Source organism: Rousettus aegyptiacus, unplaced genomic scaffold (genome assembly GCF_014176215.1).
Source record: "Rousettus aegyptiacus isolate mRouAeg1 unplaced genomic scaffold, mRouAeg1.p scaffold_m13_p_3, whole genome shotgun sequence".
Classification (NCBI taxonomy): domain Eukaryota; kingdom Metazoa; phylum Chordata; class Mammalia; order Chiroptera; family Pteropodidae; genus Rousettus; species Rousettus aegyptiacus.
In genome coordinates, this window is record NW_023416306.1 from 150,735,787 (window position 1) to 150,763,354 (window position 27,568).

Sequence of the window (27,568 nt, forward strand, 5' to 3'; positions counted from 1 at the left end):
AAGGTGAAGGAACTGCGTAGTGGCAAGGATGTACTGAAAACATCAGTAAGTGATTACTGATGAGGAAGGCACAGAAGAATTATTCACATTAAGATACAATTTCAGTAAGCACAGTCTGGGGTCATTTGATTTGGAGCAAACAACCAGATATACTTGACTCACCCCTAGGGCCTCACTATGCAGAAACACAGTGTAAAAGTTTTTTCACCATTTTTTAACTAATAAATTGAAGCATTGAGGCATTAATTAGCAAAGGCTTCAGATATCTCCAGAAGAGGCAAATGTGTGTTGCATAATGGGAGAACACAACCCTCTCGCCATTGAATCGAATCTGATCAAACCTCTAAAGAAGCCAATTTACAGGAAATGCAAAAGACTGACCGTCAACAAGTCTGTCAGCCAGCCCAATTTTCTTCAGTAAATAACTTGCAAGGAAAGATAAAGTGAGAATGCAGTAGATGGGAATTAACAGAATAAAAAATTTTGAAGATAAAATTAATTGCAGCGTGTGGGCCTTATTTGGATCCAGTTGACACAAAAAAAGATTATTAAAATATCTTGGAATGTCTTAAACAATTGAAAATTAGAACATTGACTCACTCTTTGATGAAATTAAAGAATTATTAATTTTATAACCAGTATAGTAATAAGTAGTTGTAATAATGACCCTAAGTCTCTGAGACAAATGGTAAATTGTGGTCAGTCACTGTGTTTAGGAAGGTAGAAATATATGTTACTTCTCTCAGAAAGATTTCCATATCCAGTGGTTAAAGTGGAATGAATGTTGAAAGGAGTTATTATGATGTAGCACAAAAAGCACTTGGAATCAGACCAGATTGTTGAACCTCTCAGATCTTAACTTTCCTTTTCTGTGCAGTGAAAGGTTGCTTGACATCTGCTTAAAATCCCATAAGTAAAGTGTCTCATGTAGGCCGGGAGTGTGGTGTGTGCACATAAAATGCCCGTGCCCTCCCTCTTTGCTTCTCTTGAATAAAAATAAATAAATATGCATAAATATGCAAGCTTAAACTGAAGAGGAGGGGGTCAAAGTCGGTCAGTGGTGGAAATTTCTTTCAGATAGTCTATTTCAAGCCACAATTAATCAGCATTCCTATTGTCCTATATAGCTGAACTTTCTAAGACGAAAGTCTGAGTATGTCACTCTTCATGCTTATTGAGCCATTTCAGGAGAAGTTCAGACTCTAATCTATTGCACGGAGCCCTTCATGTCTGGCCTCTCCTATCTCTCAGCCTCACTGGCACCTCGGGCAATTCTCCCCTACCCGCTACCTCACTCTTGAGCCATGTGGAGCTACTTACAGCTCCCAGAATATACTGTACTCTGTCCTCCTCTTTGCCTGGGCTGCTCTCTGGGCAGGAATGCATCTCCTCCATTTGATGAATTCCTGCTTTTCTTTTCTCTGGGAGGGTTCCCCCAACGCTCAGGACCAGGTAAAATGACTATCCTAAGTGTTTCCAGCAGCACCCACTCCTCCCCAGAGAGCACACAAACCACTGGATTTAGTCCTCTCCAGCCCTTGAGTTGATGGAGGGTTGAGCCTGTGTCATCTCATCCTTGACGGTCAACATTAGCTTGGCGTCTAGTGTATAGTCGGTGCTCAGTGAGTGCTGGTGAATGAATGCTATGAGAAGTCGAAGGCCCCGGGAGGGGGAGTGATGGGCACGCATTTGTTCTGCCACTAGTCTTCCTGTTCTTTGCCCAGGTCTGCTTGCTTAGAAAGCTCACCAAACTGGCGATCTGATCCAGGCTGCATGAAGGGGAAGCTTCTCTCTACTGTTTGATGCTAAGTCCCCTTCCTTTTAAATTTGGGCATCTGTTCAGATGTCTCTGGAACATTCCCATTATCAACTTGAAATTGGCTTTGTGTATTAAAAACTGCTACTTCACCCAAGGTCTTTGATACCAGAAAATGATTCAAGGCCCAGACCCACTACAAACAGCCTACCGGTGCTCTCTCCAGCTGTGTGACTCTCGTGGATGGTCTTTTATGCAAGCACCTCAAGAGTGAGAAATTTAAAAACATTTCCTTAAGAGGAAATAAGTGTAGTCTTGTCTTATCATAGAGCATGCTGCTGGCTGTCCAGACTCAGTTTCCAATCCTGGCTCTCTCTAACAAGTTCTGGGCAAATCATTTACTTCTTTGAGTCTCATTCCTAGAGAAGTGAAGAATTTGTACCAGCTGTTCAAATGGAGGTTCAGGGATATGTCAAACGACAGAAGAAGACATAGGACAACTTCCTGGTCCCTCAGTCGCACTCTAAGATTGGAGACAGAACATATTTTCATGTTAAACATAAATATCTGCAGTAGAAGACAAAATCAAGATGAATTTTAAGATGAAACTCAAGATTTTATTGGCAGAGGTTGAGGAACACTAAATTCTCCATGTCCTTTCTTCCCAATGCTAACTTTCTGTAACTGTTTCAGCCTTTGAGCTCTGTCCTCTAGATCAGTGATCCTTAACCTTTTTGGCACCAGGGACCAGTGCTCTGATGAAAATCTAATGCATGATGATCTGAGGTGGAGCTGAGGCAGGGATGCTAGCTGCAAATACAGATGAAGCTTTGCTCACTGAACAGCCTGCCACTCACCTCCTGCTATGCAACCCAGTTCCTAACAGGCCACGGACTAGTACTGGTTTGTGGCCTGGGGGTTGGGGACCCTGCTCTAGAGAACCCTGTTGAGTAGAACATGCTCGGTCTCTACCGTGCTGAGTAAATAGGCATGGCTGTAATTTTAAATAATGTATTATTTCTAAGGAGATTTCTAAGTTTGCATACAAGGCAAACTTAAGTGTGGCCAAGCAGAAGCCATTTGGAATCTGCTTTTTAAAATAGCAAGGATCATTTATAATTAATATGTTTTAAGTATCCATATATAGCAAACTGAAATCTCAAATGGTTTTTTCCCTATGCAGACAAAAATATTCTTTCTACTTAGCTTAAACCCGACTTTATTATCAAGAGTTCAGAATTTGTGGCATCTAAATTAATGAGCTTTTAACCTTGTAGAAAACCTTGAAAGTTAGATTTACTCAAAACAAAACCTTTTATTTGAAAAGAGCATTCTAGGGTATCATCTTTCTCTTCTTAGTAAGGATTCTATTTCTAATGATATAAAGCTGATTTCAGTGTCTGTATCATTTACCTCCCTACCGTGGTGAATCAGTGATAATTATATGTTAAGGATTCAGTTCCTTCATTCTAGAGGCTTCTAATTATTGGTGGGTTTTCAGTATATGTTTGTCTAAAGTTCTATCAGTTAATAAATAGATCTGTAGAAAGCTGATGAGTATAAGGGGAAACTGGATGGGGCCCATATTCACATCCCCTGCTAAGCATTTTCCTCTCCTTATTTAAAATAAAATCACAGCTGCTTCTTGAGAAAGAGTAACGATTTGAAATGAAATTATCAAGAAAAGAAATTGGCAATTTAAAAATGAAAGTTGTTAAATATTTCTGGATCCTTACAGGATTCCTCTTAGAAAAGCTAACATATCTGGAGTTTAGCATCTTTCGCTTGACTTAGAAAAAAAATAACATGATCAAATTAAAATTATACAGCTGTCAGCATTCAAGCCAGACAGTTCACAATAGACAAGAAAAATTGCCTTTCTAATACTGGTATAATTAAGCTATAATGCATATGGAGATTTCTGTGAATTCTCTTCTCCAGTTAGAAAATGGAGTGTTGTTTGCCACCTTTCTTTGTCATGAAGTGAACTTGGTAGTCTTTTGAAAAAAATATATTTTTTGAAAATCAACAAATAGCCCATTCTGTGGGATTTTCTGACGAAATGTATAATTTGATCTCAAGTTGCTATTTTTTATTTATCCTATTTTAAAAGAAGTAATCATTTTTTGAAAAGCAAAAAGCAAAGATCTTAAAGATTTTAAGATAAAAAATAATGAAACAGCTCTTGAATTTAATCTGAAAGATGCATGCTCTCCAATTATGTTCTTTTAATTCTGGGAGTTTAGATGAAATAGATTTTGTATTGCTTCCTTTATGCTTAGTACAATTGCATAATTGACTCACTTTTAAATGATTAGGTAATTTTTTAAAAAGAGAGATATGATGTTAGAATTATGTCCTTTCAAACTTTGCTGAGGCCCTGGGATGAAATCTTGGAACATGATATAAAACACACAACCTCGTTTCCATTTAATTTCTTTTGTTGTTGTTTTAGGAAATTTTTTTTCCTTTTGAGATTAAAAATAATAGGTTATTTCAGACGCTCGTGTGGTCTTTTTCTTAGTCCAAATTTTAGCAATATTTATGCAGAAGAAATCATTAGAGCATACTTTCTTAAATCAATCTCGCATAAGAAAATGGAAAAAGGAAAATATTCTCATGATCAAGTTGTCAGAGTCAAACAGCAAAGGTGGAGAATATGGACCAAAGAATAGCTCAGTTTAAAATTATGATTTTAAAGCACCATCACTATTACTATCAAGATCAAAATCATTTTTAATACCTTACTCAAATGTCAATTTTCACTTTTAAGTTTTGCTTTTGATTTGGTTGCATAATGTCTGACACAAAGACCAACAAGTAATATTTATTTACTTAAAAAGAATTTTAATCATCTCTCTTATGTCATGCATCTTTTTATATTTTCATTATAAGCTGTCTGCTTATGGGCATCAGATCTGAAATAGAAACCACATTTGTATTTTTACAGAATCTATGCTTGTCCTGACAGGTTAGGTGATTATAGTAATCCCTCCCACCCCCTCATTCCTGGACATGTCTTTTGTGAAGAATACAGTAAATTTTTTTTTCTTAGAGTTATGACTGGTTTACTGTTTGTTAATGTAAAGAAAGTTCTTTAAGCTTTTTAGGGATTTTTTGACCTAGAAAAAGTTTTAAATCCTAAATGTGGATGAAAGAAAAAGTGTGCTCCTGTGTGTATTATTTTTTGTGAAACAGTGACAGTTACTTTCCTTTTGAGGGATGTCTTTGTCTTAGAGAAAATATATTTTATTCTCTTGGCTTTGAGACTGAGAAATGTTGACACACCTCTTTCTCTTTGATCTTTGCTTTTTTCTCATAGTGTGGCTGTCACCAGGTCCAGAGATGTGCCTTCCTTTGGACCTCCCATCCCCAAAGGGGTAACTTTCCCTAAGTCAAATGTGTTCAGGGACTTCCTTTTGGCCAAAGTGATTAATGCAGAAAACGCTGCTCATAAGTCAGAAAAGTTCCGAGCCATGGCAACTCGGACCCGCCAGGAATACCTGAAAGATCTGGCAGAAAAGAATGTCACCAACACTCCTATTGACCCATCTGGCAAGTTCCCTTTCATCTCTCTGGCCTCCAAGAAGAAGGAAAAGTCTAAGCCATACCCAGGAGCTGAGCTCAGTAGCATGGGGGCCATTGTGTGGTCTGTCCGCGCCAAAGACTACAACAAGGCTATGGAGATAGATTGCCTCTTAGGGATCTCCAATGAGTTCATCGTCCTCATCGAACAGGAAACAAAGAGCGTGGTTTTCAACTGTTCCTGCAGAGATGTGATAGGGTGGACTTCAACTGACACTAGCCTCAAAATCTTCTACGAGCGAGGGGAATGTGTTGCGGTGGAGAGTTTCATTAACAACGAAGATATCAAAGAGATTGTCAAAAGGTTGCAGGTGAGTCTTCCACCTACCTACATTCAGTTTCCTGTTTGTAAAGCTTTCAGCCAAGTTATGGAAGTTTGTACTCTTTTCTTAGCTCCTCTGAAAAAATCCCCTTGATGATGTGAAGGACACAGAGTTTATCTCACACTTGGTTTCAATCATTTTTCAAGAAGATAAGTAGTAGAACAAACAGGGAAAGACACATTTACTGTGCATGTGTGTGTTGTGGAAACCTGTTTGTATGTGATCCTTTGCCTTGGTGACTGATGATATAGCCCAGCCAGTCTGCTTTAGTTGTTGAAAAGAATTGTTTAATTGGATACCTGCTACCTTGAATTTTTTTAAGGACAAAGTGAGTGGCAGAATACGGTTACTCTTTGCTGCCAGCTCCCTGTAGGTCTCAGAGGTTTCCTTGTAACTTCAGTGACAATATTGAGTTCCTGGATTCAACAAGTATGTTCTTTCTGGCCTGATGAATGGCTGTTAGTGAAGGAGAAATAACTCAACTGCTGTTCAGCTTCCAGTAGGGTATTCAGAAATAACCTCGCTTGTACTATTTTTTTGGTTCCATGTCTACCTTGTGGGTGAAATCGTATCTTTTATTTCCTTGTCTAGTTTGTGTCCAAGGGCTGCGAATCAGTGGAGATGACACTGAGAAGGAACGGGCTGGGACAGCTTGGCTTCCATGTCAACTACGAGGGCATCGTGGCGGATGTCGAGCCCTACGGCTACGCCTGGCAGGCAGGGCTGCGGCAGGGCAGCCGGCTGGTGGAGATCTGCAAGGTGGCAGTGGCCACCCTGAGCCACGAGCAGATGATCGATCTCCTAAGAACATCTGTCACAGTGAAGGTTGTCATAATTCCCCCCCATGATGACTGCACCCCACGGAGGTAGGTCTGAGTTGGCAGCTGTGCCCTTGGGAGCCCAGGGCCGGATTTGTCTGCCATGCCATGTAGGACATCTACTAGGTAGGGGAGTAGGGTGCTGCGCAGAGCACTAGATTGCACGTGGTACGGAAAGGTCCTTCCATGGGTAGGCCAATTCAGGATACGATTCCCTTTCAGAATGTGGCAGCAGTAGCTGGGAAGAATGACTAACTTGGACCGTTCCCAAGATTTATATCCCTGGATTTATAAAGTTGCCGTTACAGATAGGGAAGTCTGGTCATATCCATCCTAAACATCTCGCACCAGTGACTCAGAAGCATTACACACTAAATGGTAAAAGATGCTCAGCATCGCAAACCATCAGACGTTTTTCTTTTATGTTCCATGACACTCTTATTCGTCTGAATCTCCCATTTGTACCCAGTTGCTGTCCAAAACTCTATAAAGTTCTGTTTTGACCTTGGCTATCTCAGCCTGGAGGGCTGAACGTGACTCACCAAGCTTTTTCTTAACTGCATCTGCGTGTCAGGGATTGACTTCAGAAAAGCTGCTCCTGCTCATGTTGCTTCAGCAGTTTGGCCCCATCCTTTTCCAAAAGGGAAGCCCAGGAGCTCCCTGCCCTCCCAGCTCCTGCCAGGCCAGCAGTGCTGTTGAAAATTTAATTTTTCTGTCTCTGGGGAAGTTTCCTGATGGAACAAATTTAATCAACTGTTTCTTTTCTCCTTTGGGCACACCCATGCCATTATTGCTAGTTTTTTTCAATCTGTTAATTTGCTTTGAACCCATTATTTTCTAAGAGTTTCTCTTAAGCTTTGGCAATTAATTCTTAGGCCTTCTAAAGCCAAGACACTATTCTTCGTCCTATTTTATTTCCCTAAAACGTGACCAGTCTGCCCCTGAGTTCTCAGATCCATGAACATCGGATAGTAGACTGTATTAACAGTTATAATCGGTCATATGTGTCCTTTAAAAAATTAGCAGCAACGATGATCTAAATGGACTTTAGTTCTCAAAACCAAATGTTACAGACCAGACAGTGTGCAAGGTAGTGTTTCTTAATACTGCTTACCCCCTAGATGGCCCAGAAATTATGTACCTGTGTCAGAACATGGTGAAATCCCTTCAGCTAATGGCCTTAAGGAACGCTACCTTTTGGATGACTGGATTTCTCTAGAAACTATATACCCAGAACTTTTTATTCCAGCTATTTTGGGGAGGTGGGAGGAATGTTCTGAAATTGCCTTACACACATACCCTGCCTTAGTTAGCCGGGTCTTTTCCTGTTCCTCCAAGCACATCATTAATGTCAAGCACTTTGCTGAACAGACTCGAGGTGGATCAGAAAGGCTGTTGGGTCCTTACAGTACTCTCCAAGTGCTCCGTGCTCTTCCTGTTGTCTGCCTTCTGTTCCTTGTTGTCTCCTACAAATCATCTACTTCATTGCTTCTGAGCAGACAGCTGTGAACTAGAGATGATAACCAAGCTTTGTAACTTGTCAACCTTCGTTATACACAGCACAAGTTACAGCTACTAGTCTGAGGACTGATCTGCTCAGAATGAAGCCCGTAGATCTCATGATGCCATCTTGTCTGCTCAGAGGTCTTTCCTCTTTCTAGCTCCCCAGTTTGTATGGGGTGGGGGTGGGGCAGCTTGGGGGAAGTAGGAAATAGGTGTGTGTGAGAGTGTGTAAGGAAACAGGATGAAAGGGTAAGGTTACAGACATTGACTTGTGAAGAGGAGTTGCTAGAAAGATGGATCCGAAGGCTCGGCCCTAAATAGATAAATCCTTGATGGGAGGTGGTTTATCTATGGCAAGACACTAGACCGGATGTGCCTTCTGTGGTGTGTTGGTAAAAACAACTAATATTTGCAGAGTAATTAATGTCCATGTCCTGGAAAAAGCACTTTTATATGAATTAGTGCATTTAGCCCTTAAAACAACCCTGAAGTAATACTGTTAATATTCCTATTTAAAAGAAACCAAGATTCAGAAACGTTGTTAAGTTCCTAAGGTCATCTGGAAAATTTAAGTCTTACTTGAGAATCCAGGCTCTCTCAACTGCTACTTTGTATGTTTGGTACACAAATCTTTGCCTTATATACCAACATAAGCAAGAGCTTGCTGCTAAATTGGCTTTCGATTGGGGAAAGGACCTTGATTTTTAACATTTGCTGATTCTCATGGCATAAATACTCCCACTCTGGCCAATTTCAAGCCACCAACACGACACCATGAATGCAGAGTTGGGCTAGAGACTCACAGCAACTCTGCAGACTAGCACGGGCCAGCTCCAGCACACCCCTGACAAGTGAGCCGTATTTGCCTTATTCTCGCAGCACCGCTTCCGAGGCGCCAGTTGTCGTCCTCTCCCTGCCAGCGGAGCTGGTGGCGACACGACCCAGGGTGTGGGTTCGGATGTCTCATGGGAGGCTGGGATGAAGGACCCGTGTACTGCACCGCCGCGCCGCGGGCCACAGAGACACACTCTGTCCCTTTCACTTAGTTTCCATCTGAAAAGCCACTGTCAGACCTTCAGACCAGGTGTGATATGATGCCCTCGAGGCCTTTGGCAGACTAAAAGCCCCGCTCTCCATTTCCCGCCTTTAGAAATGACTTCAAAGGAACAGTTGAAGCATTAGGACCTTGCTAAGGTTTTCAGCAAAACAAGATAGTTCTCTTCTCTTTCTTTTCTTCTCCTCCGCACTTCACACTCCCACTGCTGTTTTCCTAGCAACTAATTCCTCTGTTCCCTCACTAGTCGCTCCCTCTCTCTGTCAGGCGTCACCGCAGCTCCAGCATGAGGCCGAACAGGCCTCCCTGAGGCGCGCTGCCGCGCATCCCCCACCCCTCCTCAGGGCTGCCCGTATCCTGAGGCCATCGGCACCTGGCGTGGAGATCGTGTGTGATTACGAACACCCATGTATGTTCACATGGAAGAGCCACTCGTTTTGAAAAGTCGGGATTTTTTGTTTTGTTTTGTTTGTTTTTATGAAAAAGTTAGGATAATGACAACAAAGTGGGGCTTCAGTAACAAATAAAGGGACAGAGAAAGTAAAGCAACTTTTTTGGACCCCTACTGTATACTGGGCTTTTTGAAGAAATCTTCAAGGCAGCCTTACTTCCATTGAAACAATGAGGAGAATGAGGCTGGGAGAGGTTCAGTAGCTGCCCAGAGAGCAAGCGTGACTAGCTAGAATGACAGCATGCCAGAAGCAGTCCTGCAGGAACCAGTTGGTACTTACCTGCGGACTTCACCTTAAAGGCTTCCCCTGGCAGTAAGATGTCAGACTGCAAATGGGGCGCCTCAGCCCCCTCCATCACAGATGCCAAAGTTCATGACCTATATTTATCTTTCAGTGTCTGCAACCTCTGAGTTTTGGACAGCCATTCTGTTCTGTTGGCGAGATGAAAAATACCCAGATAACAAATTAAATTTTGATGTTTGATGGTGTTACATAGGAGGGCAAACTTTTATTTTCTGGAAGGCCAGGATCCTGCAGTTTTTAAGGAAAGCGGTCAAGGGCTATTCAAGGAGAGGTGCAGAAAAACAAGTTACATAAAAAGACCAAATTACATTTTAAATAAGAACGGGTCACAACATTTTTAGAGCTAGAAGACTATTAGAGATCTTCTGGTTGAAATATCTCATTTATCAGATGAGGGTAAGTGTTTGTTTCTAAGCCAAAGTTACATGGTTTATCAGGGACATAGCTGTCCTCAAACATGTAATTTTTCTGGTGTTATAATGTTTTGTTCTATATACTGTTCAATTATTTTTCTATTTCTTAGTGTCTTAGAAAAAAGAGAGAGAGAGAGAGTAATGGGTAATAAGGAATTAAAGGAGAAAGTGAGGAAGAATAAAAAGACCAGAAAAGAGAGTAAGTGGATGGAACGGCTTTTCAATTAACTTATGGTTTCAGCCTGTCACTGTATATCTCTTTTAGCCCTGAAATTTTGATTTCTTTTGATCATAGCTCTTAGTTGATGAGTTTTTTGTTTTGCTATAGGCTCTGTTCTGAGTGAAATGTGATAGTTACCATAAGGTAAAGAAGTTTGGGGACTTGAAATAGAAGTATACTTAGTGACAGAACTAAGACTAACCAGAAGTAAATTAATTCTCTGGGTTCAAATCCTGGCTTTGCCACTTCCTGATTGTGGGCAAATTAATCTCTCCAGGTCTACATTTCCTTATCTGATAAATGGGGATATTGATATATTCGTTTCAGAGAGTCATAGCGAGGCTAGATTAGTGTCTGGTCCATTGTGAGCTTTGAGTGTTAGTTGTTACTATTCAACACTAAGTTTTTGTCAAAGATGATATAACAAAACTCCTTTTATAAACTTTCATGCATGTCATTAAAAGCCAGCTTTTCTCTTTGTTTTTCGATGCGCTGTTCACTTCTGGATTCCAGGTGTCATTCCTCTATTTTACAGAGATGAGTGAATGATCGGAAGCCAGTGGATGGTCCTCCTCACCGTGGAAGGTGATGGTCACGGTGTAGCTCTGTGAAACCTTTGTCTTCTGTCCTCTATGAACAAATCTTCTCTCCCCATTTGGCTTTGTCAGACCACATTCTGTAATTATAGATTATGCCGAAGGTGTCTAGTTATATTTTAAGAGTGACAGAAATTAAGTATAGACTATAGAGAAGACGAAATCTTTGGCTAATGGGGTCTTTTAACTAGTTTTAGTATTAAATGTTATGCAGCTCAAAAGATTATTTCAGAGAGTATTTGAACTAGAAGAAAGTTCAGCAATTATTTCACAAAGAAACTAAGGCCCCCAAACTGAAAACAACTTATCTATTTTATATTACCTCATTATTGTTTCCATTATCATTTATCATCCTCTACCCTGATGCAATATGGACTTGAAGCAGCCACTGAAGGTACATGTAGAATGCAGAGTATCACAATTAAAACAGTGAAGGATATCTGTGTATGTGGCAGGGGCAGGGGAAGGGGCGTGGTGGGAAAACCTGAACGAGGGCAACATTATTGAAAAATTAGTGCCCAAGATACCTACCTGATAATAAAGTTATGTACAGGTAGTGGTTTCTAGCAGCTAACAGAAAAGGACGGAAATGATACGATCCATTGAGTTAGCAAGTTTAAGTGGAGCACTGCTGAGAAGCAAAGCGAGTCCTGATTTTGAGATGGAGAGAAGTTTCCCCGTAGATTATTTTTATTAATATTCTTTTGGCAAGCTGTAGCTTTTTGTGTTATATTTACAGAGCCGGAGCAGTAAATAAGCGTATAATATGCCATATTTAGTCAGAAATGGAAGACTTCAAACCATACAGCAGTAATACCTCTATAAACAGCCCCCCAAAATGTTGCAATGTCATATATTTGTCAGAAATATCAGAATCAAAACAAGAAATTATATCAAAGCCTAAGGTGATATTTTCATATCAGACAAAAGGGTTTACTTAAGTCATTAACTGCTAAAAGTAATGTCGTGTTCTGTAAAATTTACAAATTGCAGATCATAATTCTTATGATAAAATCAGTTTAGGATGTTGCACCCAGTGTATTTTTTTATGAAATAGATTAACAGAGTATAGCATGATGAAAGCTATCAGAGGAAGGATGTGTGTGGGGGAGAGGGGTCCTGGTTGTGATGCATCACAGTGTAAACTGTGTTTCTTCCTAGGATTGTAGTCCAAAAAAATTGGAAAGCCATTGTCATTAAAGCATAAAAGGTGCACAGTAGAAGCTTGGGCAGAGGGTTAGATTAAGGTTGACCTAGGCTTTCGGTGGGTCAGGGAGGAGTAGTAAGGAAACTCTAGGGAAAGCTGCCCATAGGAGACCTGAGCTGAGACTGAGGAGCGCACGGATGCCAGCGACTGCACCTGCTCCAAAAGCAGCACTTTCAAAGCTATGGCCGTCCTGGAGGCGTGCGAGGAGACGCGTTGCGGGGTACATCTGGAATGTCACCCTGAGATACGTAGACAGGGCCATGCACGAGTGACATCTTCTGTGGTGCTTATTCTCATGGCAACATGGCCCCTTCCCCAGAATGAGGTCCAGCCTTCAGCTGAATGCCTTTGGGTCCTGCTTTGTCTAATAAGAAGCCATGAGTCACCTTGGCTCCAGAGCCCTTGTAATGTGGCTAGTCCCAACTGAGACATGCTCTATGTATAAAATACACAACAAATTGAGAAGAATGTAAAATACCTCATTAGTAATTTTATTAATATGAACTTATCGATTACGTGTTGAAATGATAGCATTCTGAATATATTACGTTGAATAAAATTATTATTAAATTTTTACCTGTTTCATTTTACTTTTTTAATATGGCTACCAGACATTTTAAAATTACACGTGTGGCTTATTTTTGTGGCTCACATTTTATTTTCTATTAGACGGTATTGGTTTGGACTCTTAATATATCTATAAAGTACATCTCGAACGGTTATTTCGCAAATAGTCTTAACCTTTCCTTTCCAGATCTTCCCACCTGCTTCTCAATTTTTGAAATTCCTTTAAGAAAGAGTCATTTTTTTCACTTAATGATGAGGTTTGAATGCACAGTTTGAATTAATGCTTTAGTGGGAATAGGTTTTTTCAGTAATTTGTCTATCGGTCAATAGTTGCTTGATTGTCCCTTGGTTGTTTGGGTAAAGGGAACAGAAAGTAGGTTCTCCATTTCCTGAGGTTTGGAGGTTGTGATAGTGGCACAAAAGGGCTAAAGTGACAGAACACATTTGTGCCTGCCATTAATTTCACTCATGCTGCTATCTGAGGACAGCCGTCCTATGGAAGATTTCTAACTTTGGGGGTGGGGGAAGGCCTGATTTCAAATTACGCTTCATTCCCTGGTCATTTGATAATTGTAGAATTTCTATAATTGTCCCCCCCCCCCCCCGTTTCAGAGCTAAATTTGGCTCTTAATTTGGATTTCAAGATTTTTTCTCACTTAATTTTTGACTATCAGAATCCTAACAAATTCAAAACTGTACACCCTTTTAGATCCCCAGTCATAATACACAATGAAGAGTTGTAAACCTGCTTGTTTCCTCTGAGGCCCCATCTTAGGGGTCTGCTACCTTGTCATGCTATCCTGGTGGCCTTCCCTGAAGCCTCAGTACCATCCCACCCCCTAGCAGGGTGACCTTGAGTCTCTTTGTTTAAGGACTCATTATTGCAGACCCAACAGTTGGGATTGAGCAAAGGAAAATACTAATACTTCCTGGGGTTCTAGTTTTTGAAAGAAAAATAATTATAGGGCCCAGTGCTTAAAAGATGGTTCGAATCAGAGGATGAAGTGTTTGATTCATTTTAACTGGTAATGAGAATCACTGTGGTTCCACCAACAGGGAAAAACAATATTAACTTTTCTTCTCTCTGTGCCCACCCCTAATAGGAGTTGCTCTGAAACCTACCGCATGCCAGTGATGGAGTACAAAATGAATGAAGGGGTTTCATACGAATTCAAGTTTCCATTCCGAAATAACAACAAATGGCAGAGGAGCGCCAGCAAGGGGCCTCATGCTCCTCAAGTCCCTTCCCAGGTGCAGAGTCCCATGACCTCCAGGCTGAATGCCGGGAAGGGCGACGGGAAGATGCCACCTCCAGAAAGAGCCGCCAACATTCCTCGCAGCATCTCGAGTGACGGGCGCCCCCTCGAGAGGCGGTGAGTGTGCCTTCATGGGCACTGCCCCTAGTTTAAGCAACACCACACCCTTAAGCACTGGCTTTTTGGTCTTCCCGTTTTTTACTGGAAATTAGTAATTAAAACTGAGGTGCATGCACAAGTGGCTTTCAAAGCATGATAGTATTCCAAAGCCATAAGGATAAATGAGGATATATTCTAGCATAGCATTCGGCTGCGTGATGTGGTAATTGTGCTTTATCTTTCATTTCCATGTGGGATCAACAGAAATCATGCCTGCACACACTTAGTAGCCACGTGGATTAGAACTTGGTAGATGCTTTGAGGTGACATTGACCATATTACCACCTTTGACAGTCTTCATCTTTTGAGAATAAGTGATATGATAGCAGCAGAATGCATGTTTTCGGTTGAGTGTCCGTCACTTTGTTGATGAAGAATTATGAGAAAGGAAAACAACGAGTACCACACAAACATTTTCTGCTGCTCTGAAAGTAGAAGAAAATCGTGGATGTGTTAAAAACACTCAGTCTTGAGTAAAATGAGCAAAAAGGAGAGGAATTGAGGGGACCCCAAAAATGATAAACCAAGGTTTGTTGTTAAATTGCAAGACACAGCAGATTCCCTCACAAATGATAACCAGTTGGCTCTTCCTTAGCGAGGATGCCCTAGCACACTTGTCAGGAATTCACTGTAAAATGCAGCACTTTGAACTGTAATCGAGGCCAAAAATTAAACTATACTAGTACTTTCAAAATGTAAATAGAAATTAGCCTTTACATTTTAAATAATTACACTATAAATTTGTTGCCTTAAATTACCTGCACTAATGAAGGAGACAGTCTCATTCAGTAACCTGCTAGAAGAAGCCAGTTTCTTTCTGTCCACCCACTGTCCTTTCCCCCATCACTTCTGCCTGTCTTGATCTCATCTTACATTGTGCTTGTGGCTCCCATGCTAGAGAAATGAGAAACTCTCAGAGCTAGGGGAAAGTCTGTGCTCCAGGATCTGCGCTGGGTAGAAGGCAGCACCTCGTGGCAGCGAAAATGTATCTTACTCATCTGAGCAGCAGGAACCAGGTCCAGCAGGAAGAGAGTGGCCAGGAAAACAAGTCCTAGCTATGCTTAAATAGTCATTGGTTCAAAGTGGGAGAGAAAGCTGGAGGTTTTAAAAACCACACTAAGATCTTTTATCTTAGTGTAACTTCTGAGCTATTGTATAAAACATTGTCACTTAGCTATTTCAGAAATACTGGAATACCATGTAGAAATAATTTAGTAAAAAACACACAGACAAACCAGGCTTTCTAAAATTCCTCGTTTAATCGTGGAGATTTATTTACGGATCCTTGCTGTCCATCTCAACAGATTCCTCTCCCAAAGGGGCCGCGTTCCCGTCTGGACTCCTTGCTTTCATTATTTTTGAGGAGGAAAACACATCCAAGATCTCTGAATAAATCCTTTGTTCTGCGCATTCCAAACTGGGCTCTCTGAGGGGCGTGTTAACTGGAATTCATGATCTGGCCCACATTTTGAAAGATGAACCTCAGAAACCATTGTTTAGAGAAGGATCTTATTTTTCTCTCAATGGTATTTTCTTTTCGCTCCAGAACAATCATTGGGCTTTCACAAGTGAAATTGTTTTTGTGTTATTTTCATTATATTCCATATAATACAACAGCAGAATATATTTCAATTCCATGTTGAGTTTAATTCCTGCAACAGAAACTAAAGCGTATTGCTGAACAGACTGACCTCCAAAAATGAAAATATTTTTTGTAGCTAATTATCATCCTATGATACGAGCAGCTTTCAGCGCTAGACAATGCATCAACTCCATTTTTTCCCAGATGGAGCTCTTTGAGTTCTAGAGGTCATTTCCGAGTGTATTTGGGTCCACCTTTCATTTTAACTCTACCCAGAAAAAGGAATCTCAGTGAATGCTCACCAGGAAAGACTGAAACAGCAGCCCCGTGACTCTAAGCTGTATTGATAAAGTGGCAGAAGTGGGGCCACAAGTGCTTTTCAGGATCATTTAACCTCCACTCAGTTCCCCCTAAGGCTTCTCAGTTGCAGGTATTCTTAAGGACACTGGACTCAGATTTCAGGTCTCAGATGGAGGATGTGGGTGACTTGGAAGATCTCAGCCCTACATTGCCAGGATATTCAAGTTATTTGGCTCATCTTTGTTTTGAAGTATGTAATAGTCAAATGAATGTTCTTCTTTTGTGAAAATTTAAGAATTCGATTCCTAATTTTTAGTAATACAATATTTCTTTTTTAAGTTTTAACTTCAAGTCATAAACAGAAGGTAATATTTGAGAAAATCTGTTTGGCTACTATTTCAAGAGTATTTGGGTATAGAATAGACTCATGACATTCATCAGGAATACTTCCTGAGTCCTTCACGAATCCACAGATTCATAAAGTTTACCAGAGAATATAATTTCTTCCATGAAATATAGTAAAATATAACTGAATAATTTAAGCATTCCTTTCACAGCCCTACTGAGAACAAAATACCTTACTGAGATATGCAAGTGAGGCCGCTGGCTGGCCACTCATTCATTTGACTCTCCCCTTCATATCAGCCCTGCCTCAGGCTCCATTTACATTTGTACCCAGGCAGTCTCTAAAGTATGCTGTGGACCTCTCAGATGAATCACAAATGTTCAGAACAAATGACAGGTTTTGTCATGTCTTGGTTCTTGCTTTACCAGTAACAGCATGAGCCTAATATTGAGACCAAAGTATTGACTTTACATAATTGTTTCATTCCATGAATTTTTCTTACCCAGGTTAGGCAAGTTGTGTTTAACTGTAGAGAAACCGGCTGTGGAAGCTTAAGTTAGGTCTACCCTGCCCATGTTTACACAAATCTGCCTACTCATTCACCATGGCTGGATTCAGCATGATTCATTTTAGATGAAAATGTTAATTGACCACCTATAGATGTATAGTTTTTCTTGAATTGTATGCAAGATCCTAGAGGTAAAGGTCATTAGGAACAACTGAAAAAAATATATTTGCGGAACAGATTATCCTTTGCCTTTAATACCAAGGTCAGAATTTTTATGGCATACTAAAACGTGTTGGTATTTGAAGTTTCTAACAAGAATTATTTCACTGAATTGTGTTCTATGTATACATTGTTAAGAGAAACTGATGCAGTTAGAACAGATGACCCATTTGCCATCTAAATAGAATAAAGTCTAATTCTATTTGATTTAAATATATGAGCTTTATGCTTTCCAGGTGGCCTTTGAGTATAGAATTTTATAGTATTGGTGGGGCTCACATTTATTAACAGAATTAATATTTATTCAGCAAAAATAGGCACTGTGGTGCAATCATTTTGTCCTCAAATTTATGTAGAATGTAGTGGTAGAATTGAAAATAAAATAGCTAGCTAGCTAGCTGTAGCATGTTGAACTTACCACATTGCTGTGTTTGTACATAATTCAAGATCAGTAATAAAATCCTCATCTGTGTTAATATGCTCAGAAAAGTTTAGCTGTTTCAGGGGCTTTGCATAAACAACAGGCATCTTAGCATATAATTTTCCTTTCTCTTTTATTAGATGAAGTATTACCAGCCTTTATGTGAATATTTGGTGTTAGAGCTTGTTGAGCCATTGGCACTTTTGAGTTTCACCTGCAGGCCATGTTCTTCCCCTTTCCTCATTGCATTGAGTTTCTAAGTAGCTGAATGAAGTGTGTTAGGTAGAGTTATAGCTGGCTGCATTTGCAACCCCCCAACCCCCTCCTCAGCAGACACTAGCACCGTATAGGGCATGAAGATTGTACCTGGTGAATATTGTTGAAACAAAGAGTTTTCTGAAGGCATAATAGTCCTGTGCTCGTCTAACCTTTATTTTTAAGAAAATGCTTTCTAAATTTATTTCATACAGGTTCTGTGCTAATCTTCACAGGCTCATTTTCTGCTTTGAGACAAAGCAAGCACCTGTTTAACCCTTACTCTTCTTTTACTTAGAAGATAACAGTGGTTAGAAGTCTTAGGACTTGTACTTTCCAAATACTGTCCCCGTGGATCCTAGCCCTTTTATCTGAATGAGGATCATTAATTCTTGGAACTTTTGAGGTTCTCTGGGATTGCTCAGGCTGCGTCCCGCTGACGTCCATGTTTGTAAAGTTAAAGCCACCCTTCTTCCAACTCCTTTTCCTTGTCTTCTAAAACTTTACTCCTGTTTTTTTATCACCTCTTTGAACCTGTCTTACCGCCCCCAAAATTGTGCCCCCATGATTCTTTCTCATTTTGGTTTTAATCCCGCACTGCAGTATCTCAGAATGGTTTATTTCAGTAACCTCAGCCATCATCTGTGTGTGGGTAGTTCCTTAATAGTATATGTCTTGCCTTGACCTCTGTTTTACTTTTCATTTTCATATCTGTGACGACCTAATGAACCATCTGCACTCGAATGTCAGTGTCTCATACAAGTCCAGACTGACTTCAGCTTCACTCCTTCCCCTCCATTACCTGTTCCTGCTCACGTGTTACCCACCTTGGTGAAGAGCTTTGCCATCTGTCTGAGCATCCAGAACAGAACCGGGATTCGTAATCCCTGTTCCCTGCACCCCTCCCTCATCCCTGTCTCCACACCATTTAGTTGTCAAGTCCTTACCTTCTGTAGAGTTGTTGAGTTCCTCATTGTTAAGCTTTCTCCTTGTCATCGCCTCAGGGGCTCTCAGTTCCCAGGAAGATTTTTCAGGCCAAAACTACTGTCCATCCCTCCGTGCTGCATATGCTTGGACCGGTCTAATAAAAGTGGGAGTGCCCCCCAGGCCATGCCTTTCATTTCTGCCTTCAGTTTCTAGTCCATCTCTCCCTGCGAGTTACCGCTTGGCTCTCTTTTACTCTTCCTGCCACCTCAGGCTCTAGGCATGTACATGACTGGTTTTTGCCTTGTTTTCTCTCTCCTTAATGCCTTTACACCTGCCGCTGTGCTTGATCTGCCCTTCCACTTCCTTCTTAGCAGCTTAACAGCTGGTGTTTTGACACCGAGCCCAGGCCGTCCTCCTCTGAGAAGGCTCCTCCCGTAAGTTCCCCGAAACACTCTCCTCTCACCTCCACCTTAGTCGCCCCTCCTGGGAACGTTCGTGTCACTGAAAGTCTTCTTCCTTCACAGAATTTAGTACCCTTCATTTTAATCTTATTTGACCACGTTCTCAACTTAAAGTAGTCTTTTTAGTCATGGTCATATCCCAAGGACCCAACCATAGATTCTGGCATTTTAATAGGCTCACCATGAAATTTTTTAAACTTTAATAACTAAACCAATAAGCAAAAGAACTTAAAAGAAGCGGGAACAGAAGTAAATGAATTCAGGGGAAAATCAGTTTAAAATTTTTTTATTATGATAAAATACACATAACATAAAATTTGCCATTTTTAAGTGTACAGTTGTGTGGCATTAAGTACCTTCCCATTGTTATGCAGCCGTCATCACCATCCATCTCCAGAACTTCTTCATCCTCCCACAGTGAAACTCTGTAAAACAGGAACTCCCCGTTCCAGCCCTTGCCCTCCTCAGCCCCTGGCAACTGCCACTCTACTTTCTGTCTCTAGGAGTTTTGACCGTTCTAGGTACTTCACATAAATAGAATCATACGATATTTGTCCTTTTGTGACTGGTTTATTTCACTTTACCATGATGTCTTCAAGGTTCATCCATGTTGTAGCATGTGTCAGAATTTCCTTCCTATATGGGCGCGGGCTGCTGTAACAAAATACCATAGACTGCATGCCTAAACAAGACATTTATTTCTCATCGTTCTGAAGGCAAGAAGTCCAAGATCAAAGTGCCAGCAGATTTGATTATTGATGAGAACCCTCTTCCTGAGTCCTCAAATATAAGTGTATTCTGCCTTATATTTGAAACCATCGACATTTTTCTCTAAGATTTGTTGATTGTACAACACATTTTTAAGTGTGTGTCACAAGACAGAGGAAGCTCTGGTGTCTCTTCCTCTTCCTATGGGGCACTAATCACATCGTGGGGACTTCACCATCATGACCTCATCTAAGCCTCATTGCCTTCTAAAGGCCCCACCTCCTAATGTTACTATGTCAAGGGTTAGAGCTTCAATATATGAATTTGTGTATATGTGTGTGTGGTACATTCAGTTCATAATCTTTCCTTTTTAAGGGTGAATAATATTCCATTTTATATACCACATTTTGTTTATTCATTTTTCTATTAATGGATACTTGGGTAAATCAGTTTATTTTTAGAAAAATTAAATGATAGGTAAAAGTGAAACACTCTGTAGTCAGATAAAGCTATAGAATTAAAGCTAGATTTAAATAGAATTCTTTAATATCTTTTGGCTAAGTTTACAGTACTCCTATTTTAAAAGTATATTGTGGGTAAAACTTTAAAATTGACAAAGTGAAATGTGTGTTCTTGATTGAATTTTCTAGGAAAGGTTTTTTATTCTGGTTAAAACTGAATCATGATGGTGTTTTATTTATCCATCATGATAAGTTGGAAAAACAGAGGATCATACTTGACTTAAATTCACTGGCCACTTAAGGTTCCGTTTCCCCCAACTCTTCAAAGGAGGTCACATACTCCGGCATCTGCTTGGAATTAAGAGTTTAGATGATTTGCAGATTCACATTTTTAGATTATGGTACAGAGATGTTTCCTATTTAATATTCAGGAAATGGGCACAGTGGCTTGAGCCTGGCATACCTCCCAGTTCCCTTTCCTTTATAAGCGCCACAGCGGCCCAGGGCGTGGGACCAGAGTGTATCAGCGTAGCCCCAGCTCAGGCTCTTGAATTGTTCATCATTCCTCAGGCCTCAAGAGTAGCTACTCTACACTCAGCCTAGGGAACTGTTCCCGTGGGGCTTCTTCCCCTCAGAGGCACCAGTGTTTTAGTGTGATCCACCCAGAAACCCCTGTAGTCAGTGGGCCTTGATTTGCATTCTGGCCCCACCCCTTGGGAGCGATATAAAGTTCCTCATCCTCTCTACACTTCATTGTCCCCAAGAATGAAATGGGTCACTAGCCCCACCCAACTAGCAAAGTCACTGTGAAGATTAACTAAGGTGATGTAGTTACTCTATCCAATCTGAGCTCTTCAGACAGCCCTGACGCATAGTGAGACGTAGAGAATGGTAGTCGCTGTGTGTCATCGTTGTCATTTTGTCGATGCTCTTCCACACAGCTACATGGAAGTGAAACGGAGCTTGTCCAAATCGAGTGCCGTAGGGATACAGGTAGAGCTGGCAGCCTGGACTGGTGAGTCAGTCTTCAACCTAATATAGACTGTGCATGTGGTGGCTCAGTGTTTTCCACAAGCAGGTTGTGTTGTCTTCAGTGACAGCATCATGGTTAACTTTGGTGAGACAAAGAAGATGAACTCAGGAGGCCTGCTGTGCTAAAAACAGTCCTGGTGGATGTACAGTTGCAGAAGTTGCAGGAAATTCTACAGATACTATCCATGTGAATTAGAATGGACCTGAGAGATGATCTTATGAGAAACAGTTGCATGTATTCTGGGGAGGCCTGTGGTCATGCTCTGCATGTCCGTAAGAGCCTGTAGTCCGGCCTGTGCCCAGCAGCGGTGTCCTGCCTTCCCGCCCTGGGCCGCGTTAGGGCTGCCCAGGGAGTCCTGCCCTAGTTGCGCCTTATAGGAGGGTCTACAGAGGCCCCCAGTGTCCCGGGGCTTCTTCCAGACCGCTGCCCTCTGAAACACACGCACGCACGCACAGTGGGGGAGGCCTTCTCAGAAGCCAGATCTGACGTGTTCTGCTGTAACCTTCCATGTGGAGAAGGGAGCAAGCATGTTAGGCCCCTTGTCTGATGAGGCATATCCGCTCCATGAACACATTTATCGTCAGGAATTTAAATTACTCTCCAGGGGGGAAAAAGTACACTCTGCCTTATATTTGAAACCACTGACATTTTTAAGATTTGTTGATTGTACAGCTCATTTTTAAGTGTGGAGAAATTAGTGATAATTAAGACAAGTTAACTACCTAGACCCACCCCACAGTCATCAGTGTGAAATTTTCCCTCTTGTTAAGAGTGCTGGACATTGAATGGTTGACCAAGGTCTGCTTCCACTCATAAAAAGGCCTCGGTTTGGTGACCGGGTGGCAGTTTGGCATCTTCCTATCATTAAAGTGCTTGCTGAGAAAAGTGGGTTTAATTTCCTTTTCACCTGCAAGAACAACTGCTATGAAATTGTGAGATGGGCAGAATGTCCTTAGGGCTGGTCAGCAGCGTGAAGTGGATCTCTCATCCAAGGTCGAGTGTGTTTGTGCTCTGACCGCTGGGCTCTTGGCTCGTCGATGCCGCTTCAGGCCGCAGAAAGATGACTCTGGACTATGTGCTCTGGACCCACTGCTTTAGCATCCGCAGGCTCATGTTAAAGAACAAGCACAAATACACAGGAGAGACGGCGGAGGAGGGTTTCACCCCCAGTCTCCATTCTCGGAGAATCAGAATCCAGACTAATTAAATAGCCTGTTGTCTCCAAATTGTTGCTTTTTGTTTGACCCTTTTGGTTTCCCATTATCTATGAAAAATGACAAATGGTGGTGGCATACCAGATGGCATATATAAAAGTAGAGAGGTAGGGATGGAGGCATAGTGCAGCCCTGAACCATGGTCAGTAATATGTGCTTATTAAGTAATTGATGGACCCATTTGCAGATGGTTGGGAACTTTGCTATAGAACTGAAAATTTCCAAAATCCAAAGCAGATAGTGCTGGTGGAACTCTGTGGGAAAGGAAAGTGGCTTAGCGGTGCTGTTTTTCCCAAGCTGAGGCCAGCGCGGCGTGCCGTGTTTCAGCTGCTACTTCCCCGGCTTTTGTTTGTATAACGGAATAGGGGATGAATTTGTTTTGTGTAGTTTTCTCCCAGTCTTTAAAATTCTAGCATGTCCCCCCCAAAAAAACCACTTAGCTTCTTTCTCATCAAAGGATTTGGTCGCGACTTCTTTTCATGAATTGTGTGTGAATATTGGTGGAGTGTAGGACTAACCAAAGAGATTACTATTTGTTGTGGGCTAATGATTCTTATCTACCTGAATATCACTCAAGTTTGAGACTTATTTCATCAGTTCTCTTGTAAGTTGGCAAAAAAAAAAAGGGGCGAGTGGGCGTTCCCTTCTACGCCCGCTGACCGGGCACGCCCACCCGCCGCTGCTTTGCCGCGGAGCCCTCTGCACGTCCCTGCAGCCTCGCGGATGAGGGTTTGGCTTCCTCAGCTTACTGTGGGAGAGCTCACCCTGCAAAACCCACTCATTCTTTCAGTCATGCTCCTCCCTCCTCCCACAACTTCCCACCCATGTCTAGTGCTCCAGCTTAACATGCCGACATGGCAGCCTTACGTCCCTATGTCCTAACTGCTGACTTTTGTGAAAATCCTTGGTTTCCTACAAGACCCATCTCAAGTGCATTTCTTCATAAGGCTTCCTTTGTCCTGGTTTTCCCAACAAAGTTTGACTTCTAACCTGCCTGAGTCCTCTACGCTCTATTTTTACTGCTCTCACGGTAGTCGCATTTTACTTGTATTTTCCTTAAAAGTTATAGGCAGCTGTTGCTGAGCTCATATTCTGGGACAGGCTCTGTTCAGAGTCCTTTGTGTAAGTTTTCTCAGTTAACCCATATGGTAGCCCAATGAATTGGTTGCTCTTTACCTCTTTTATAGATGAGGATGCCCAGGGTTTGAGAGAGAAAATAATTTGTGCAGAGTCATAGCCGGTTAGCATCAAGGGCCGTAGGACTCCATGCTGTGTGAATGAGATTCAATCCACCACTATACGTAGACGGTGTTCAAGAAAGGCTGAATGCACGCTGTGGGTGCCCAGTCACATACGTTGCGGTCAGGGCCAGCTTCTGGGCTGTGCAGCCTGTGCAGCAACCTCTGCTGTCACTGTCATGAAATGTGTAATCGTGTTTGAACAAGGGGACCCCCCGTTTTCATTTTGCACTGACTCCCACAAATTATACAGCCGATCTCGCTTGCAATCCATTTTTACTTTCTGTTCTTTACAGTCACCCTTCGGTATAAAATTGATTGTTCTTAGAGGCAGCCATGATACGTGCTGGGCTGTCATCAGCTTGCCAGCAGCATTTTCCTAACTGTACATGAGTTACTCCTTTTGGTAAAGTGTCCTTGTCACAGAATAGGCTTCATCAGAACAAGATTTCCATGATCCACTCTGAAGAGCCGATATGAACCGTATGGTTGGAAAGCCAGAGTTAGCTCTGGTTCACAAAGTACCCAGAGGAAGAGACGAGAAGACAGGGATAAGCTGCTCGAATGTGAACACAGCTTCTTCAAACCTAGTCTGATTATGACGCCTACATCACATCGCCTCAAATCGTTTCAGAGATTTTTTTTTTTTTTTTTTTTTTACGTAATTCTGGAAGAATCCCTGGTTAATATACACTGCTGAAGACAGACTTTAACTTGGTCCTGTTCCCTGGGTGAATAGCGTTTTAATTGCTAAGTTGTGGTAGAATGCTGTGCTTGATTATGGACTCAAGCATCTAATTTGTCCGTCACTGCTGCTATTTGAAACCCTCTCAATTGTTTTTACTGCCATCCACTGTTGGCACTCGAGTTACAGAGGGCCTTATCTCCTTGGACACATCTAAGCAGTGCTGTCACTTCGGAGTAAAAAGCTGGAGGGATAATTAAACTAATACTACATAAATAACGGGAAAAAATTTAGCATCTTACTCCAGTGCTGACAATTCCTTATCTGTAAATCAATAAATTATAATCAGTCACAGTCTGAAAAGATCAATTTAATAAGAGTCTGTTAATGTTAACACTGTATTATAGTCCTGTGAATCGATTCGTGAGAAGGGCGTGGTGGCGGACAGAGGTCATTTTATTAGAAATATAGGATTTTATTTATTTATTTTAGCTGTTTTCTCTTTTATCCTGGTGGGTGAATGCCTCTGGAAAAATGAGAAACTGATACTGATCTTGGCCCATCTCTTCTTGAATGTCCATCCCCTTCAGCTCTTTACTTTCATTGCAACAAAATGCACTGATTTCAATGAAAAGCTGATGTGTATCTCGCAGACTATGGAAGTATTGTCTGTCTAGTGAGTGATCATGGCTGTTTCAATGGCTGTGTTCTTTGTACAATCAAAAAGCCCTGGTATTTTATTTCTGCAGAGGGAATTAATAGGAAGCATTTAAGAGAATGTTAATACCAATTACTTTAAAAACATTTAGTTATTGGCTAAATTTATAAAAATGTAGGGAGGAGAATCTACTGACATTAATGCTAACAGGTTTAGAAATTCCATCTCTGGCAATGACCAGAGCACTCGTGGAAAAGATTATTTCTTAGATTCCGCAGAATTAAAAGATCTCCTAGCAACTGTAAGCGGTATTAATCCTAGTCCTTTTGACCTATTTGGGCGCTAACATCTAGAATTTCCCGGGCTCGTTAAGACCAAGAGAGTGCAGAAAGATCTGGAAAGACTCGGGATTGTTGGGTTTACCTCAAAAGAGAAGAAAAGACTCGTGATCATCCACTCACTCTTCACTGGCCTCAGCAACCCTTGAAATAGAGTGGGTGGGAGAACAGAGATTCCAGAGGTCAGCATGCTCCTTCCCGTGTGAGCCCGTTTGGGGGAGCACCCTTCCTCCAAGTGGCGGGACAGCAACCAGCCCAGCTGCCAGCAATGATCAGCCACAGGCCTCTCCCCGGCAGCCGTGGCCTGCCTCTGCTGGCAGGCCGTGCCTCCCACCCCCTGAAGCAGGTCCGTTCTCAAGTCATGTTTGTGTGATGGTATCAAATTTAGAGTATTTGGAAAGAATAGTAAGTCATCAGAATAAAGATTAATTATGATGTGGGGGTTTTTTTTGTTTGTTTGGGGTTTTTTTGCCCACCACACATACATCTAGCATAGTGAAAACATTTGGGTGCCATTACATCAGTTGCTGTATGTATGTTCTCTGTGTGCGAACAGTCAGAAAACAAAGCCACTATTGAGTTATATAAATGCAGAAAAGGGGCGGGAATGAATGCTGGCCTTCTGGAAATGCTATTTTTTTCACTTTGGGATAATTCCAGTAACCAAGTAGAATTTTCTGATATACTTGCCAAATAAAAGAGCTGAGGTTGAGAAGGAATATGAGATATTTTAACTTAACGTTTTGAAGAGCAGGGTAAGAAAAGCAAGCTCTAAATAAAATATAAGAGTTACGTCTTGGCTTTCCTTATGGAGTCATGTTATCAGTTCCTCATAGAAGCATAAACATTTTAACATTCACCATCAATGTAATTCATTAGCATTACTCTGAAGAGAGTTAAAAAATTATCAGGCCCCAACCATAGTGACGTTCTTCTGCCGTCTCCCCCCACCCCACCCCATATTTCTGTAATACCTCCTCCTCTTTGCAGTAAGAAAATCAAAGCAGCTCCAAAATGAAACCATATTTACATTTCTCTGGATTAGGTGCATGTAAAAGTCAGACTCTTCTTACATTTGGGTTTCTGTCTTTCCTTTATCCTTACCTAGTTTTTTTCCTTTGTATCCTACTCCTCCCATTCCTCTCCCACTCCAGTCCCCTTCCAATGTTTCCAGAATAAATAGCGTGATATTTGGGAGATGTTTTAATGGAAAAGAAAGAGACGTCCATTTTATGGTGCCCAGATAAATGTCTTGATCTTTCTCTTATCAAAGCACATTACCCAATTAGGGAACAGCCATTGTTCAATGACCCCTCTAGTCTGCGACCCCACTACAGTGCCCCTCCCACGCCCCTCACTGAGCCCGGCATCCTGATGAGGGTACCATCTGCACGGTTAGCCCAAGTTTCTCTGGATCTGTGAAGTAGTAACCCGATGGTGATGTTAACAAGAGGACCTTAGGAACTCTGTCTCATCGTGTTGTCTGGGGGCCTAGCATCCTAGGTCTTCTTACTTGTCCCTTCTCACACTATGTAGAGGAGGCATTGTCAGTGAGTTCTCACACCATTATATGTCAGATTGATGATGGGCACAAGGGTGTCTGCATATAATTCTGTCATCCCCTTTTCTTGCATTTAAGAAAGTGTATTACCTTTGAATGTGTCATGATTGTTTTTAGTAAATTATTCACAAATTTGGTGCTTTATTATTATATTAGTAACCAAGTGTTTCTCAACTGATATAACCCTCCATGGTTGAAAACTTCTGGGTTGGGACACCTGATGTAACAGCGGGCCCTTAGCCTGCACCTAGTGTTCTTCATTTTCTATACTGCTGTTGGGGATTCTCCTTCAAGCAACCAGACATATAAAGATACATAAGGCTCAGTCCTGCCCCTGAAGGACAGAAACTAGTTGGGAAGATAGACACATGTAAAACTAACCATTCTGTGAGATGTGCTATAATGGTGCAAAGGATAGACTACTGTGGGACTTGAAGAGCT

At 41.4% G+C, this 27,568-nt stretch overlaps 1 protein-coding gene across 19 annotated transcripts in view; it reads left to right on the forward strand.

Annotated features, from left to right (window-relative positions):
* SIPA1L1 (signal induced proliferation associated 1 like 1) overlaps positions 1–27,568 on the forward strand; it is a 317,068-nt gene that overhangs the window by 240,787 nt on the left and 48,713 nt on the right. For all 19 annotated transcript variants that reach the window (XM_016118662.2, XM_016118665.2, XM_016118659.2 and 16 more), the window contains 3 exons: positions 5,079–5,652; positions 6,256–6,530; positions 13,901–14,170. In XM_016118662.2, the coding sequence (XP_015974148.1) occupies positions 5,079–5,652; positions 6,256–6,530; positions 13,901–14,170 (1,119 nt within the window). The remainder of the gene's footprint in view (positions 1–5,078; positions 5,653–6,255; positions 6,531–13,900; positions 14,171–27,568) is intronic.